The 14,672-nt window shown below is 36.6% G+C and overlaps 1 protein-coding gene across 1 annotated transcript in view; it reads left to right on the top strand.

Moving 5' to 3' along the window:
• NAV3 (neuron navigator 3) overlaps window positions 1-14,672 on the top strand; it is a 341,502-nt gene that overhangs the window by 233,250 nt on the left and 93,580 nt on the right. The window contains exons 17-19 of the mRNA XM_036760724.1: window positions 848-1,008; window positions 6,340-6,528; window positions 11,504-11,556. Of these exons, the coding sequence (XP_036616619.1) occupies window positions 848-1,008; window positions 6,340-6,528; window positions 11,504-11,556 (403 nt within the window). The remainder of the gene's footprint in view (window positions 1-847; window positions 1,009-6,339; window positions 6,529-11,503; window positions 11,557-14,672) is intronic.

Genomic DNA, 14,672 nt, shown 5'->3' with positions numbered 1-14,672 from the left:
ACTACAGGAAAAGAAAGGGTTATATATTGCACAGTTGTCCTGAAGGTTTAGGTTAAGATATTCAAATGAGGAGGGTCCTAGAATATGATGACTTGACTTCTCAGTGGGGCTGAGTTCACTTACTTCATGACAGCTTTGAAATCTGGCATGCTTGGTGTCTTCCCAGTTAGCCTTTTTTTCTCTCAGTTAAATCTCTTCTGTTGATTAGCAATAGAAAATCATTGGCAAATGATTTAATTTTTTAAAAACTTCATTCTAGAAAATTATGCTATGATTAAGTAAATGAATTTCCTCTCCCTTCAGATTCATACAAGATGCCTAATTGCCTTTGTAAAGGCAAATGCTGATTTTGATCATAATAGTTATCGTCCCCTAATGAAATTCCTCTTCTCCTTCCGCCCATTTTTCTCCACTAGCTCTCAGTCCGTCTTCTTATCTAACCTTACCGTCATGGGTGTCATCCTATAAGAAGTCACTCACCTTTCTTGGCTTCTGGCCTCCCATTTGTCCACCATTTCAAATCTGTGTCCACCCCATTCTCCACCTCACCCCCATGCCTTTGTGTCCTTCTCAATTAACTTGGTTGTCTTGCTCATTGCTTGTGATTTTTTGACTCCACATCTCACAGAAGCATAATTTTCTTCTCAAGAATTCTCCCCCTTCCCTGTGAGATTCCAACAGATGGTGTTAAATCATCTGTAAGAACTGAGCGATTAAAATTAGATTCAATCTGTTCAGGAATTTTGTTCAGTCTGAATAGCCAAGTACTCTTGTTTGTTTTCCAGCTTTTTGCTGCTGCCTTGTCCTTGTGGGAGTGTTTAAGTGTCCCAGCTGTGTTGTTTTGCAGATACACCCCATCGTCCCGGCAGACCAGTCAAGAAGAAGGTAAAGAATGGCTACGATCTCACTCAACTGGAGGCCTGCAGGACACTGGTAACCAATCACCTCTTGTTTCCCCTTCTGCTATGTCGTCATCAGCAACAGGAAAATACCACTTTTCCAACTTAGGTAAAATCTGGAAATATCTATATATTTTTTGCTACCTTTACCTTGAAAATAAATTATTGATTTCCTGGAAAACACCTGAAAAACTGTAATAACTTCTTCAATTTTGTAAAAAGCTACATATTAAGAAACTCTCCCTAAAACATTTTAGCAAAATTGTTTTGGTTAAAAAAAAGTCATTTCTTTATCAACATTGTTTTGATAATAAAAAAAAAATTATTTCAGGACCACACACACAAATTGCCATCTAGCTGGGACTTTAGGAATTTGCTAAAACAAAATACAAAACAAAAAAATCAAATAAACAATAAAAATAAGAAATGAAAAAAAAAAGCATTTCCTTAAGAGTTTTATAATATAGAGGAAGCATTCATTAGGAAATAATGTGGCAAGACAAAAGTCTAACCAGATAAGTCATCCTTTTATAGCTGTTATGCCATTTAAATAGTTGTATCTATTATAAAGCCCCTCATAATTTATTCTTTATTTTATTTTTCTTTTACTATTTCTTTATGGAGCAATTGTTCCTGCCCACTAGCTGACTCTCTGAAAGACTGTGCTTCTGCAGTGGCTTATGGTTCCCAACCCATTCAGCACCGTTGGGAGTCTCTTAACAATTTCTTGCCTACAGCAGCATTTCAAGATCCATCTGGTTAGACTTTCATCAGTTAAAAAAAAAAAAACCAAATCTCTTCTTTTGGGAGTTTGCATTCCAATTGGCCAGGGAGGTAGACAAACCTCTAATATCAATTGCTAAAGTACTCATTCTGATGACAACATGGACTTATTAAGGAGCCTCTTTGCTCTCCATTTTGTTCAATATGTCAGGTATTAGGGATACGAGAACAAACTCTTCTCTCAAAGATTTTCCACTCTGCTAGGGGAAGGGGGGATTGCACGTACGTATAAAAATGCAAAATAAATGAAAACTAAATTTAAAGTAATTGAAAAAATATCAAGAAGTTACAATTGGACTTTAAAAAAAAGATGTTTCAAAGGGATCTAGATATTCCCAGGAGGTGAAAGTGAAAATAAGGAGCATTTCAGGCATTGGGTACAGCCTAAGCAAAGGCACAGTGGAGGTAAATAGAGTATCAGGTATAAAAAAGAACAAAAGTAGGCCAGTTTTTCCAGAGTGTGAAATATATGAGATGATTTGAATGAAATCAATCTACAAAGATGAGTTGAATCCAAGCTGTGAAAATTTTTAACTGTTTACAGAGTTTGAATTGTATTTCAGAGGCAATAGATGTGGGCCATAGAAGCTATTCACCAGGAGAGCAACCTAGTCAGATCTATGTTTTAGGAATTTCAATTTCACAGTGATTCATGATTATAGACGACAATAATGAGCCAGAAAGGCCAATTCAGAGGCTGTTTCAATAGCCAAGGCAAAAAGTGATGAGTGCCTGAATTAAAGTGGTAGCCAAATTTGAGTGAAGAAGGTTGATGCCAGAGATATTTTGGAAGCAGAATCAAAAAGTTGAGTATTAAACAAGCTGAGGAAAAGGAATTTGCCAAGGTTGATTCTAAGATTTCAAAGCTAGATACCTGGTTCAGTCATCAGAATCTTTGCCTCTTCCTGTGCCTCAACTCTCTTCCAAACGCATGTTCAGCTACAGTTCTAGGATAATGATAACGATGCTAGCTGAGTTTTATATAATGCTTTAAAGTTTGTAAAGCACTTCATAAATATCTCATCTGGTCCTCACAACAATCCTGGGAAGTAGGTGTTATTATTATTATCCCCATTTTAGAGGTCAGGGTATTTAGGCCAAGAAAGGTTAAGGGACTTGCCCAGGGTCACATAGCTGGTAAGTCTCTAAGGTCACAATTGAACTCAGGTCTTCGTGATTCCAGCCAGAGTACTCTATCTAGTGAGGTACCTACTAGCTGCCTAAAGGCCTAACGCACATTACATAGTATATGGCACCGTAATTTGCCTCTAGTAGAGACTCATGTTTTTCTTAAATTTGTTTGTGTAATCACAATTAGAGTCAACCTCAGTTTTCTTTGAGCAACCTCATTTGCCTCAGTTTCCTCATCTGTAAAATGAACTAGAAAAGGAAATGGCAAGAAAATCACGAACACTTGGTCATGACTGAATAACACCACTTTTCCATACCAGCTAGAATTTGACCAAATCCTCCTGAAATTGGTAGTTCTTGAGTAAAATGGAAACTTTTTCTTTAATTTAAAAAAGATGATCAGTATGAACCGTGGTCTTTTTAACCTACTCCAGTTCATTCGAATAATCTGCCATGCAAATAATGGAAATTCCAATGGGTACTAATTTAATTTGTTCAGTATATTAAACGCATGCCTGTACATTCCCCTGCAGTCCCCCTGGAATTGAATTCATAGGGATTTGACCTAGCTAAATGGTCAATGGAATATTCCACCCTTAGCATTAATACCATCTGCTAACAAGCCCCATTTGCAAATTTATTGGCAAATGTGTTGCTTTGGGCATTTTTACTGGGAAATCTATTTTTTCCCGTAATTTAGGCCTAGAACTTATTTTTCAAATGCAGGGTCCTCTACCTCCAAACTCATGACCCCACAGTTTGTGAAAATCTTGTTGAAAAATAATAATAATAAACCGCAAACTGTATCTCTTCCCCTCGACCCCCACCCCCCACGTACCCCCGTACCCACACACATCCTTCTGGGCATTAAGCATACTGTTCTAGGCTGATGTCTCCCCCTGGTGGCTATTCCTGGGAAGTGTCACCTTTGATGAAACATTACAAATGTTGATTTCTCCTTTTCTTTTCCTGCTGTATCATCAGTCTACACACATCTGGAATCCATTTTATTTCTCCTTTCTCTCCTAACCACAGGCTAGACTTACAATTTCAATGAGTTATGGAAAATCCCAGTGTAGAAACCCTCTCTAATTATGCCATCAGCACCTGCCCTGAAACTTATAATCTTAACAAGCATTCTAAACTTGGGTTCTATGAACTTTTCTTTTTAATATCTTGATAATTAACTTTCAATAAAATTAATTTCTTTGTAGTTTTATATATTTCATTTTATGCATTTAATAATATTATTCTGAGAAGGGATACCTAGGCTTTACAAATCTGCCAAAGATATTTAAATCACAAAAAAAGATCAATAACCCTTGATAAAATATTGCCTGAGACACTGAGAAATTAGGTGTCTTGTCCAGAACCACTAACCCAGTATGTGTCAGAGGCTGGCACTGGACCTTCTTCAATATGAAGCCAGCTTTCTATCCACTATGCCATGAGGCATCTCCTTTCTAATTAGCCTAAGACTATTCTCTTTTCCTGTACCTTTAATTTCTCAACAACAAGAAAAGTAAGCACTCCTATAGTATCTAATATGAATAAAAGTAGTGTTATTTGTTAGTATATCCCAAAGAAGGAAAAGGGAAATCACCAGTTAGAAGAAAGGAAGGAAGGAAAGCAGGAAAGAGGGAGGGAAGAAGGGTGGGAGGAAGGAAGGAAGGGAGGAAGGAAGGAAGGAAGAAAAAGGAACAAAGCAGATAAGCAAGCATTTATTAAACAGTTCCTATGTACCTGACATTAAGCCATGGAGGCAAAATTAGGTGTAAGGAAGTATAGATTTCCTTAACTTCTGGTAGTCTTGCAGATTCTGGATTGCTATGAAAAGAGTTACCACCTGAAGTCAGAGGTCCTTGGTTTCAATCCTACTTATTATCAGTTACCTTGAGAAAAAAATCATGTAACATCTTTGGCTTCCAGGAAAGGCTGTAATGGGTGACTTCTAAGATTCCTACCAGCTCTAAGACTGTGAATCTATGAAGTAACCAGAAATTTCCATCAGCAACCCCACAAGTTTCCATCAACCTATCTCCTTAATGTAAGCTTAGTTTTCCTAATGCAGCAGCATTTAAGTTTAAAAAACAAAACAAACTGAAACACAGAAAGAAACAAAATAGACTATTTCCTTCCCAAATTTACTGGATTTTTCTTTCAGTTTTGTGGAATGGCTAGAGCAGTTAACCTTATTATTTTTCAACCATTTTTCATTGCAGATTTACAGCATTTTAACTACATTATAGAGAGAACAAGCTTTTTTAACCTGGATCGGGCACTTAGTCACCATTTACTGCTTTGCTTTTTGTGAAAATGTGCTCTTGATTCTAAACAATTACTTTGAAAACACTTTTTTTTACTACAGTTTGTAAACTGGAGGTGTTATTGGCATTATAGGACCATATATGATGAAGGCAGAAATAATAAAAAAAATTAAAGTCATCTAGGGATTGTCCGAGTTGATTAAATTTTAGCTAGATAGAACAGCTACCCACTATTAAATTCACTTTCATTTAAAAACAAAACAAAAAACATTCATTTAACTTGGTCCCCACGTAGGCCACCTGGGGTAAGATATGGTGGTGACAGAAGTCTGAATCAAGCATTTGTTCACTGAAAATGTAGGCCTAATACAGATCTTAAATCTTGACTTGTCCATCTCTAATATTCTCCTTTGGAAATTTCATTTTAGTGTCTCCTCCCACTTTCCACCTGCCATTTAGATAAATGCATTACCACAGTCCAGTTGATAAAGATTTGGGAGCAGATATCTTTTTATTAATTTCTTTTTTTTTTTTGGAGTGGGGAAGGGCAAGCAGTTGGGGTTAAGTGACTTGCCCGAGGTCACTCAGCTACTAAGTGTGTCAAGTATCTGAGGATGGATTTGAACTCAGGTCCTCTTGACTCCAGGGCTAGTGCTCTACTCACTGTGCCACCTAACTGCCCCTTGTTAATTTCTTATGTGTAACTAGGTATTTATGAAGACCACCAGAGATGATGACACTCTTTGTTGTGTGTTGGTTTGTTTAATATCAATTTAGAAATGGATAGATGGCTTTTCACAAAGCTATGCTTTTTCTAACTTGGAGGAAAACCGAGGCTTTAAAATAACTCCGTATGATATGTGTGATGTAGTATTACATAGAAAGCTAGCCGCAGAGCCAGGAACCCCAGCTTCTCTCAAGTCCCATCCATAACACAGTAGCTATGTGACCCTCGGTAAGTCACTTATCTTCTTGGTGCTTGGCTTAGGTCTCTAAGACTTGGCTACAGAAAAGCTACATTTGTAGAGGGAGTTTCCTCACTCTGGAATTCCCCACCTAATAAAATCAAATGCCAAAGCCCTATCCCTACCTATAGCTACATAACATGGTTACCATAGAATATTTCAGAGTAAATACTTGCACCCATGAGGGACTTTGTTTATGTAATCTGTCAAAAGTCTCTTCTCTGGTTCTAAGGAAAACTTCCACCTTTGAATGTATAAGGAAATGGAGAATTGAATGTATACTTTGATTTACAGTGAGTCCCACCAACCTATCCCAGTTTAATCTTCCTGGGCCAAGCATGATGCGATCCAACAGTATTCCCGCTCAAGATTCTTCTTTTGATCTATATGATGACTCTCAGCTGTGTGGGAGTGCCACGTCTTTAGAAGAAAGACCTCGGGCCATTAGTCATTCAGGCTCATTCAGAGACAGCATGGAAGAAGGTAAGCCTCTGGGGGAGGGGGAGTGGGAATAAAGGAAAAAAAATAATATGGATTTTCTTTCTTCCAAAATGGGGATAATGGTAATATTTAACTTATAAGGATGCCAAGAGTACCTATGGACCTTGGACAAAGCAGATGTTGAATGAATGTAGGCCTATTGAATGCTTAAATGAGTATTGGCATTTATGGATCCCTGAAGGAAAAGGAATTTGAACATCATTTATATTGTCCTATATGGAGAAGCAATGTGGTCTGGTAGATAGATCAGAGAAAGGAAGATCTGTGTTCTGAAAAATCAATCAATCAATTTTTATTAAGTGCCTGTTGTGGGGTACGTGTGAAGAACATACTGACTATGTAACCCTTGGCAAATCACTTAACTTTTAAGTGCCTCAAGATTGTAAGTGGTAATTCTGTGCATATTGGTAAAGGATAAACGGGATGGGGGAAGCTTAATGGGAGTTTTCTATGTTAATTAAAATATAGGGCCAGCTCCTAATTCCCTCTATTCCTATGTATAAACAAGCATACAATATTTACTAATAGCTAGTGGTTCTATAGCACTTAAAGCTTTCCAGAGCCCTTAACATGATATCTCATTCTTCACAAAAGCCCTGGGAGTCAGGTGCTCCCATTATCCTTACTTTACAGATAAAGAAACTGAGGCTGAGAGGTAAAGTGATGTGCCCAAGGTCACAAAGCTAATGTCAGAAGCAGGATTTGAACTAAGATCTTCCAAACTCCAAATCTAGCACATTAGCCTGATACAGATACACACACACACACACACACACACACACACACACACACACACACATTATGTTTATGTATAGAGAGAGACACAAAGAGAGAGACAGAGAAAGACAGGGAGAAGGAGAGAAAACCAGCAAAGAATTTTTTTATATTTTTGGCCAATTTCAATAGGGTTTATGTAACAACAATGTTGCTAGCAGCCGTTTTAGGGGTGAAAGACCAACAACAAGAGCACACAGGAGAGCTGCTAGCACAGGTCCTTTGATCTGCTTTTCTAAGGAAAGCAACTATAAGGGGTTTACAATCTCACTTTAATTAAACATCCATATATCATTTACTTAGTTCAGCGAAAAAAAAGTCAGCACCCTGGACTTCAGAGAAAACACAAACAGAAATTACAAATAGATCAACAGACAGGCTTTATCTAATCAAGACATCACATACATAGTTATCAGGGAGAGAGGCACCAACATCTGGTTTTTCAAAGGGGGATAGGGGGGGCTCCAGTGGCTACCCAGAGTCTTATCTGGTTACATCACATGACACTCTTCCAGCAAGTGAGAGCTACAAAACAAAATGCCAACCTCAGATCTTATGTACCCTTCTCAGGGTCAGAGGGTGTTACAACCACGGGACTCAAACCTATGTGAACGAGGCTGTCTTGTTTTTTTTTAAGCAGGTCAAAGACTCTTGATTCAATCAAAAAAAAAAAAACAAACAAAGGCAAGACTCATCAAAGGCACTTGATTACCTCAGTGCTGAGAAGCACTTAAACAAAAAACAGCAAAAAGTCCCACTTTGCTTGCCATCACATTTGAAAGGCAAGACTCATCAAAGGTACTTGATTACCGTAGCATTCTGAAAGAGAAAACAAAAAACGTCCCACTTTAATTGCCATAACAGCTTACTAGAGAATGGTACTAGAAAAATAAGGTAGTTGCTATCTTTCACCAGCCAATGTAAACATCTAGTGAAAGTTTTTGTAATGATAGGCCCCTTTACAGTCTCAAAAACCAGCTCAAGTTAATGTTAAATAGTACAGCTAAAATGGCACAGTGATATTTTTGATTTCTGATACAAAATCCTACTATGAAATGGACTCTGAGATGTTATCCATTTTTAAACTCAGAAATCCACTCACTCTGTTTTGATCTTTTTAAAATTTATTTCAAAGATCACATTACATGTTCTCTTTGCACGATAAGTTCTGTAATGGTCTTTGGACAAAAACCAATACATTTGGCTTTACCCAAATACACATAAGTGGCTTTTCATTTGTAAATTCTAGGTAAATTATAATGGCCCAGTTTAAAGAAAACATCAAAGCTTAAATCAAAGTCAAGTTTATATTTTTGTAAATTTCATCATACTGAACATAGAATTCACCAATAATAACTTGGGAGATGTTTTATAGATAACATTGAACATTTTTTGCCCATGCTTATTTCTTTTTTTGTTATTGTTTGTTTGTTTTTAAAGACCAATAAAGACACAGCATTAGCCTTTTAAAGATGAGTAGGAAAAACTTAAATAAAATACAATATGGAAATGGGAATTAACTTGAATCTTCAGGCAATTGAAAATATTGATCATGTGTCAAGTAGGTTTTTTTTTCTTTGATGTCAAATATTCCCAGTTCTTCAACCCATCATGCAACCCATTTATAAAGATTACAAATACCTATGATAACCGATTATCTTCTGACTCATGAAAGCCCAGAGTCATCTCAATGTGGCCTTGGACTAGGACTCCCGTGGCGTGTAACAAGGCCCATAGAGTTTGTTCCCAGAGATCCACCTGGTTGCCTAGAGAAGGCAGACAATACCTGCTCATGCTCCAAAGGCTTGAAGGTGGGGAAAAGACCTATTTCAGGTGAAATTTAAATGAAAACATAAGCATAAATCAGCCCTATTCTCCCAGTACCAATAGCATTCCCTGATTTTAAGTTTGTTAAATTTAGAAATTGAATTATTTATTTCAAGTCAATAAGAATTTACCAGTATAATCAAACTAACAGACAATCTTATTCCATTGTAGATGAACATAAAGGAAACTATGTAATTGTCTTTTTTGCTTTTAATCAATGAACTGTAGGGTCTGACTCTGCTCTCTCAATAAACAGTATTTGTCCATCTCTCTCTCTATTGCTCTTGTATAGAGAAGCCCTAGTTCAGAAATCAAACTGGAGGCAAATTCCAGAATGATTCTGCTGCTCTTTATGTTTATATATATAATTTTAAATGACATTAGAAAAGTAATTAGTTTACTGGTTACTATTCTATATTCCAGAATGAATGACTCTAGCTTTTCTTTAGAAGGCTCACTCACAAACAAGTAATTAAAAAAATTAACAACAACAAGAACTTAGAGAGTATGCCTTCACATACTGGAAAAGGTTAACAATCTGGAATCTAGGAGACAGCTAGGTGTCAAAGTACTGGGCCTGAGGTCAGGAAGTCCTGAGTTCAAATCCAGTCTCAGACACTTACTGTGTGACCCTGGGGAAGTCACTTAACCTCTGTTTACCTTAATCCACCAGAGAAGGAAATGGCAAACTGTTCCAGTATCTTTGCCAACAAAACCTATGGATAAATATGGTCCATGGGGTTACAAAGAGTTAGACATGACTGAACAACAAGAAAAAAACAATATGGAATAAGGAAAGGGACTAAGTCCCTTTTATATATGATAACCTTTCAATGTTTATGCATCTCATTGTAGAACTATTCCCATTCTGACATTTGAATTTTAGAATGACAGAATTTTAAAGCTGGAAGGAACGTAGACTTACTCATGTCCAGCTACCTTGTGTAAAAAATAAGGATATCAAGGCATATAATGGTTAAGTAACTTCCAGAAGATTCCATAGCTAGCTGGCCACATGGAGGGGACTAGAATTCAAGTCCCCTGAATTCTAATTCTTTCTACTACAATAGCTGTCACTCTTACTGGATAGTTGTTAGAAGTAGTAAGGATGTGGTATTTTGAGAATTTGCATTATTTGGTGAGTACTAGAGTACCCCGAGGCCAGAGTCAGTCATCACAAAGACAGCTTATGAGGATCAATCACAGTCCTTAGAGAAGGAAGGGACCTGGAACATCGTTGAGTCCAGCCTACTGATTTTACAGTTAAGAAAAGTGAGTCACATGGGTGTTCTAGTCCTGGCTCTATAATTCATGGGATTCTAGATGAACTGGGCAAGTTACAAGCCTCAGTTTCTTTATCTGTATAATGGAGATGATGCCACATGTACCGCCTATCTCATAGAGTCCTTGTAAAAATCAAATAAAAATTTATAGGTAGCAACTAAACTAGAAAGGCCTATATAATTGTAAGCTACTGCTATCTTTTGTGAAACCAGTTAATGACATCTACAATATCAAGCAGGCAGGATTTTTCTGCATTGACCGTTCAGCACAGTGTTACCTGGGATCCTGGTTCTGGTTTTAAATACAAAAGCATAAAATGAATTATTTGTGGTCCAATATTGTCATTAATAAAGATACTCAGGAGAGATAGATGCTACATGAAAAAGAAAACAATGGTTTCCTCTACTACATTTATTTTCAAAGGATCTTCAGTTTGGAATTCATAGAAATGCTTCTGCATCTAAATGAGTATGATCACCTGTTCATATGTCATGATAAGGTCCCACACAGAATAAATAAGCCTGTTTCAACAAAGCTATTGGAAGAAAAGCCCAGGGAGAAACCATTAATGTTTAAATCCTAATCAGACGCCATTTAGTGCCTTCAGGCCCTTAGTGGGTGGTGTGCAGGGGAGAGTGTGAGTGATGAAGGAATGAGTCTTGAAGCTTTCTACTATTTGCTTATTTAGTTTAATGTAAGCTTGTGAATATTTAATCAGTGAGGTTTCATTGTAGCTTCTCTCTGAGTATAAATCAGTCTTTGAGAGGGTCCTTCCATATGGGATAGCGTGTGTGATTACTGGGTTGTTTTATAACAAAATACTCTGTGCTTTTTACATTTTGTTGGGCTTGAGTATAGTACCTTTGTGTTGACTTTGAGCATTTGGGCTGGAAGAAAATGCAGAGAAAATAATTTATCAGATAACTGGAAGTCAGATTTTTGTAAAGCTATCTTGGCTTCATGTCTGTTGATTATCATACCCACTTCCCATTCCCTGGGGGAGTTTGCCCTCTGTGTCAAGGTTATATTTTCTAACTGATCTTTTCTCTTTTACTTTTTCCTCTCTCCCCAGTCCATGGGTCTTCATTATCACTGGTTTCAAGCACATCCTCTCTCTACTCTACAGTGAGTATTAATTAGCACTCCAAAGTCACAATGGAGATGGCAAAAATAACATGAATTTCATGAAGTTTTGCTTACAGTTAAATTAAAAGTAGGCTGATGATAAACTAAATGAATTGGAATTAACATTTCCCCTCCCCCAGCAGGTTCTATTAATAGCTTCTGAAATGGGTTCTTTCACTTGATTTGAGGTGTGTACATTTAAAACTGAAATGTATCAAAGTGAATAGACTTTGGGACAGTTTCTGGGACACCAGAATGATGGTCTGGGCTCTACCTTTATCTTCCCAAATCGGCCACTTTTATCCTCCTTCTGTTTCATGGCCCTTAAGTATCAGAAATGGTAATTGATGTTCAAGTATGCTTCTGTTGTGTTATTTGAATTCCCTTATTAGAAGAAATTATTCTGAAAGATCAGAGACCTGGAAGGGTGACAGTTTTGTTTGTTTTTAAATCTGTTTATTGAGAATAGTTTTTGGAAATGATTTTGGATTTAAAATGATACTTCCTAAGAGACAAGTACTGATTTAAAACGAAATCCTTCTAACTCTAATGTACATTATTTTATTTAGTTCCTTTCTCCTTCTTTCTCCAAGGAATTTCACCTGCCCTTTAGATAAAGTGTTATTGCGCCTTGAAAGCTTGTAGAGTACAGTGGATCTTAATGGGATTTTTTTGGTCATGGACCCCCTACATTATATAAAAAATAGTTATATTGAAACACAGTTATAGATATAATATAAATATATAATATAATTTATATATTGAAATACAGTCATATATATGTCTCCATAATTGAAATATAGTTACATATATGTACTTATGTGTAGCTGTTTTAATATAATGATTTTCTTTTTGATGTTATATATTTTGACAGATTTGGAAAACATTCTGAGAAAGGGGTCTATGTGTATATATACACGTATATTGAAATGTATATTATTATATTAATTTATATTATATTTTTATTTTATTAACTATATTGATTTTGTTATGTGGAAATTATTATATTATGTGGAAAAAACAGTTAAACATATAGTAACATAACAATATAACTGAAATATATCTAAATATCATAAATAATTGTTCATAAATGAAATAGCTATATATATACATATGTATGTGTGCAACAATTTTACTGTAATTGTTTTCTTTGTAATGTTACATATTTTATTTGATGGATTTAGAAAACATACTGAAAAAAGGTGTATATACACATACATATATGACTATACCCTCATACATACATAATAATATATCCATTTGTACATATGAATATTTATAATATGCGTATATTAATAATAGGTACATATGTCTGCAATTAATAATGGATGATGATGATGATGATGATATTTACTTAGCATTTACTATATGCCAGGCTCTGTTTATTTATTATATAATTTAATAATTATCATCTCATTTGATCCTCACAACAACCCTAGGAGGTAGGTGCTATTATTATGTCCACTTTACGAATGATGAAACTGAGACAAACAGAGATTAAATGATTTTTCCAGGCACACACATTGAGGTAAAAAAATATGGTAAGATAGATCTTTTCCCATTTCCAAGTGATCAAGTTGTTTCAAAGATGGATTTCTGCATTTATCAAGTCATAATGAGACACTCACTGCGTGTTCAAAGGACCAGAACGAACTTATCCAGTATCCCACAGCTCTCATACTAAATGGGACAACCCACTGCCTACAGTTGTCAGTTTTGGGAAACATCTATCTTGGTTGTCTTTAAATTCCAGTGGTTGCTGGGTGTGGTAGCACCTGTCTGTAATCCCTGCTACTGGGGGAGGCTAAATGGGTGTGTCCCTTGAGCTCATTAGCTCTGGCCTTCATTTGGGCTAATGATGATCAGATAGCCAGACTAAGTCTAACTGATACCAATATGAAGAGTCCATGGAAGCAGAAGGTCATTATGGGCCAACTGGTCCAAGTTGGAAGAGTGGGCTGATCAAAGTTTCAAGGCTGACGAGCAACTGCTTTACTTTGACCTCCAGAGATAAAAAAAAAAAAGAAAAGAAAAACCAAGTCTTAAGAGCAACAGCAACAAAAAAAGTCATTCAGAAAACACTATGCCAAAATTACTTTTGCCCCCTTTTTAACACGTTCTCTTTTAGCAGATTTCCCATAGATCAGAGAATCAGCGTTGTTGGCAAATGGATGCCAAACTATATCTCTTTTCCTCTACTACAGGTTTTAGCAAGAACAAAGGAATGCTTTTCTTTTCTTTTATGTATTGTTTTGGTTCTTTTTTCTGGGATGGAGGCTCAGGGAAGGTTAGGTTCAGACACATAATTTCAACTATATAGGGAATTCCTAGTGTGAAAATGGCCTCCAGTAATGCAGATCAGCCACTCATCTATAACTTATAGTCACAGAGACTCAGTAACTTGTTCATGGTGCACAGGCATGCAATGAATCTAGGTCTTCCCTAATCTAATGAGGCCATTGAGTTTATTTTCTCCATTGGTAAGGTGGAAAAAGCATTGAACTTAAAATCATGGGTCTAGAGTCCACATCCAGTACCCATCACTTCTACCTTGAAAAAGTACTCTCCTCCCTCTAGGACTCAGCTCCCTCCTGTATAGGATTAGTTGGGGCTGTATGATCTCTAAGTTTTTCTTCAGCTCTAAATCCATGATCCTATAGATGTAAAGGCAGCCAGCCGGCCAGGTGGGAGTGGCTAGAGCACTGAGCCTGGAGGGAGGAAGATCTGAGTTTAAATCCAGTTTCAGACACTAGCTTTATGACCCTGAGCAAATGACTTACCTTCTGTTTACCTCCAAATGGGGATAATAATGTCACCTATCTCATGGTGATATTATAAGGTTCAAATGAGATAATATTTGAAAGGTGTTTTAGCACGGTGCCTGGCACATAGTAGGTAGTAAATTTGTGCCTGTTTCTGTATGATTCTTCATACATCAAGGATCTCTTTTGTGCTACTTCCACTAATCCAGATAGCAACCCCTGTAAAATTAGTCTTTGAGGATTATTCTGGTTGGAAAATTCATCACATTCACAATGTTGTGGTAGGACGTGTGGTTGTTGCTGTTGCTTTTAATGTAGCTAGGTCGTTCTGCAGATAACAGACAGGAAGGTAGA

Source organism: Trichosurus vulpecula, chromosome 5, assembly GCF_011100635.1.
Source record: "Trichosurus vulpecula isolate mTriVul1 chromosome 5, mTriVul1.pri, whole genome shotgun sequence".
NCBI lineage: Eukaryota > Metazoa > Chordata > Mammalia > Diprotodontia > Phalangeridae > Trichosurus > Trichosurus vulpecula.
Note: the sequence above shows the minus strand (reverse complement) of the source record. Positions and strands in the feature narration are given on the sequence as shown.